Source organism: Chaetura pelagica, unplaced genomic scaffold (genome assembly GCF_000747805.2).
Source record: "Chaetura pelagica isolate M959 unplaced genomic scaffold, ChaPel_1.0 scaffold1673, whole genome shotgun sequence".
Classification (NCBI taxonomy): domain Eukaryota; kingdom Metazoa; phylum Chordata; class Aves; order Apodiformes; family Apodidae; genus Chaetura; species Chaetura pelagica.
Genome location: NW_009952621.1, coordinates 7,377 through 10,904, shown reverse-complemented (window position 1 = coordinate 10,904; position 3,528 = coordinate 7,377). Strand labels below are relative to the sequence as shown.

Genomic DNA, 3,528 nt, shown 5'->3' with positions numbered 1-3,528 from the left:
GGAGAAGGGATCCACGGCTGACGCCGCGGACAAGAGGGGCCGGACTGCGCTGCACCGGGGGGTGAGTGTCCCGGGACCCCTGGGCCCTGCAGCTCTGCTGCTCCTCCTGCTTGGAGGGCACTCGGGGGGGCTCTTGTTGTGCAAGATTCCCCAGTGAAAGAGCCCGTTTCCCCTCCCTGAGAGGCAGCACTTGGGAAGGGAGCTGTGGAAGGAGCGGGGGGTGGTGCTGAGGGGTGGGCCCTGACCTCCCGGTGCTCCCCGCGGGCGCAGGCGGTGACGGGCTGTGAGGACTGCCTGGCTGCCCTGCTGGACCACGATGCCTTCGTGCTGTGTCGGGATTTCAAGGGCCGGACCCCGATCCACTTTGCCTCAGTGTGTGGGCACCTGGAGATCCTGCGGACGCTGCTGCAGGCAGCCCTGTCCACCGACCCCCTGGACGCCGTGGTGGATTACAGCGGCTACTCACCGATGCACTGGGCTTCGTACAGTGGTGAGGACCTGGGCTGGGCCCCTGCCCTGGCTGCTGATGGGGAGGAGGAAACTGGGAGGAGCTGGGCTGTCCCTCTGTGCTGGGGGTGGGTGGGTTTGGGCTCTTTGTGCAGCCTCTGGGGCCTCCAGTGCTTTGGAAGTGGGGACCTGGAGTCCCTTCTTGCTCCATCACAGGTGAGGAACCACAGGCTGATGCATTTCTGTCCTTCCTCACAGGGCATGAAGATTGTCTTGAATTGTTACTTGAACACAATCCGTTTGCGTACCTAGAAGGAAACCCCTTTACTCCATTGCACTGTGCAGTGTAAGTGGCTCTGGGAACCTGGAGGGGGCTGCCCTGGGTTCTTCCAGCCAGGTGATGTGGGAGGGGGGATACATGGTCTGAGGAGCTCCAAACCCTGCCCTTCTTGCCCAGGGCTCTTCTCTGGGTGGCAGCAGCTCCTCAGGTAGATTCCACCTGCTCCTTTCAGCTCCTTTGTGTCAGGGAGGGGGTTGCTGGAGTGTTGGAGCTCCTGGGGGAGCTGTATGGCAGCTGTCTCCTTAGGAGAGTCCTGCCCTGGGCAGCTGGGGGCTGAGGAAGGTGGAGGCATTGCCATGGGATGGGCTGGTGGGTCCTGGGGAGCTGAAACAGCAGAGGGATGAGGGGTTGTTCCCTGCCATGGGGCTGTTTCCAGGGGGGTGAAGGGGTGTTTTACCCTCAACAACTCCAGGCCAGCTGCAGTTTGCCCCAGGATGTGCTGCTTTCTCACACTGCAGACCTGCTGGTGCTGCTGGGTCTGGTTCTAACTTCCCTTCTTGTCCCCACCGCAGAATTAACAACCAGGACGGCACTGCTGAAATGCTGGTGGAAGCATTAGGTGCCAAGATTGTTAATAGCAGAGATGCCAAAGGAAGGTGAGCACAGACCTGCTCCCTGGAGCTGCTGGTGGGGCTGTGGCTCCCCCGGGGGTCTCCCCACGACTTCCCCTGGCGCTGGAGGGTCTCTGATGTCTCCAAACACATCAGCAGGCCCAGACAGTCCTGCTGGGGTGGGTGATGTGCCCCCCTCCTCACCTGCTCTCGTCTCCCCAGGACCCCCCTTCACGCTGCTGCCTTTGCAGACAACATCCATGGTTTACAGCTGCTCCTGCGCCACCAGGCCGAGGTGGACACGGCCGACAAGCTGGGGAGGACTCCCCTGATGGTGGCTTCAGAGCACGGGCACACCGCTGCCGTCGGTAGGTGCCTCCCAGGGGAGCTGGGCTGTCCCTGTGCTGGGCATGCAGGGCTGGCTGCCCCCTGCTCTGTGTCCCCACCTTGCTGGGCTCTGGGCAGCTCCCTCTCCACTGCAGCTCTCCCTCCTCCTTTCAGAGTTCCTGCTGTACCAAGCAAAAGCAAATATAACTGTGCTGGATGTCAACAAGAACACTGCTCTTCACCTGGCCTGCAGCAAGGTAGGAGTCGGCCGCTTGCAGCCAGTGGCCTCACCTGTCACCTTCAGCCTTGTCACCCTAACAGGAGGGGTTGTCCTGCCCTCTGTCCCACCAGGCCGAGGTGAGGCCCAGTGGGAGGCCCAGTGCCTGCTCTGCTGCCCCAGACACAGCTCTGGGCAGCTCTGGTTGTGGCACAGACCCACCTGTGCTTTCCCTGGGGACCCCTCGCTTGGCTCCCCGGGGGTGGTGGGAGCAGGAGGTTGAGCCCAGAGCGTCCCCATGGGGGTCCACACAAAGGAGATATTTCTGCAGAGGGGCTGGGGGAATGCAGGTTGTCTCCTCAGGCCTTGCTGAAGGGGTGAGCTGGTGTTGAGGGCCAAGTTTAGGGAGCGTGTCTGTACCCCGGGAATCACATTCCACTTGGGCAGGGCCAGGTCCTCTCGGCTGCCCCTGCGCCCTGAGCAGCCCCGTGTCCTTTCCAGGGCCATGAAAAGTGTGCCTTGTTGATCCTGGGGGAAACCCAAGACCTTGGCCTTATCAATGCAAGTAACAGCGCTCTGCAGATGTGAGTATTTGAACACCTGGTGCTGGGGGGAGAGGGAGCAGGGGGAGCTCTGCCCTGCTTGGGGCCTGCAGGGACCCTCAGGAGCCCTCGAGTGTCCCCCCCAAGCCCCTCTTGGGCCCTAGGTTTGACAGGAGGGGTTGGGAGTGACTCTGCTGAGGCTGCCATGGTTCCCTCTCCCCCCAGGCCGCTTCACATTGCAGCTCGGAATGGGCTGGCCTCTGTCGTCCAGGCCCTGCTCAGCAGAGGGGCCACCGTGCTGGCTGTGGATGAAGAAGGTGAGTGATCCTGGGGGCTTCATGGCCCCAGGGGGCAGGGGCTGCCCAGGGGAGTGCTCAGCTGGGATCAGGATTCCCATGTCCCTTCTGTGGCTGAGCAGCACGTTCCTAGCTCCTGGCGTGGCAGGAGCAGCCTGGATGTGAGCACATTGGCGCCCTGCAATTCCTTGTGGAAGCATTTCCAGGTCCCACAGGTGTTTGGAACGTGGCTGCTCCCCGCTGTGCCCCTGCTGGTGGCTGTCTGGCTGCTGCCAGGCACAAAACCAGCCCTGCCTGAGCCAGCAAGGAGCTGTTGACTCACTTGCAAGTTGGCAGAAGCGGGTTGTTGTGGCCAGAAGCTTTTTCTCCCAGCTGAGTTCCTGCTCTGCTGGAACACCTTTCAGCTGGGAACGATCCACCTGCGCTGCCAAGGCCTCGGAGGCGATGGATTCACCTCCTGCTGTTCCTGGCACACGACAGAGCAGTTGCTGCAGTCGCAGGGTCTGCCCATGCCCAGAGCAGGGTCCTTTGTGATAAAGACAAATCCTGAGGGGTGTGTGGGTGGGAGCTGTTCCCGGGGCGTTCCCAGGGCAGCCCCTCACCCCCATCTCCCTTCCAGGTCACACCCCAGCCTTGGCTTGTGCCCCCAACAAGGACGTAGCCGACTGCCTGGCACTGATCCTCTCCACCATGAAGCCTTTCCCACCTAAAGACGCCATCAGCTCCTTCAGCTTCAACCTCCTCAAGAACTGCGGCATCGCGGCCAAGACGGCGGCGCGCGGGGCCCTGCCCAACGGCAGCGCCTGCC

At 62.3% G+C, this 3,528-nt stretch overlaps 1 protein-coding gene across 1 annotated transcript in view; it reads left to right on the top strand.

The window, feature by feature from the left end:
• Positions 1-3,525, top strand: part of ANKRD52 (ankyrin repeat domain 52) — a gene marked incomplete at its 3' end in the record, with an annotated part of 15,823 nt that extends 12,298 nt beyond the window's left edge. The window contains exons 21-28 of the mRNA XM_009993740.1: positions 271-490; positions 706-793; positions 1,300-1,383; positions 1,561-1,706; positions 1,840-1,922; positions 2,384-2,466; positions 2,650-2,741; positions 3,340-3,525. Coding sequence (XP_009992042.1) covers positions 271-490; positions 706-793; positions 1,300-1,383; positions 1,561-1,706; positions 1,840-1,922; positions 2,384-2,466; positions 2,650-2,741; positions 3,340-3,525 — 982 coding nt within the window. The remainder of the gene's footprint in view (positions 1-270; positions 491-705; positions 794-1,299; positions 1,384-1,560; positions 1,707-1,839; positions 1,923-2,383; positions 2,467-2,649; positions 2,742-3,339) is intronic.
• Positions 3,526-3,528: the final 3 nt, after the last annotated feature.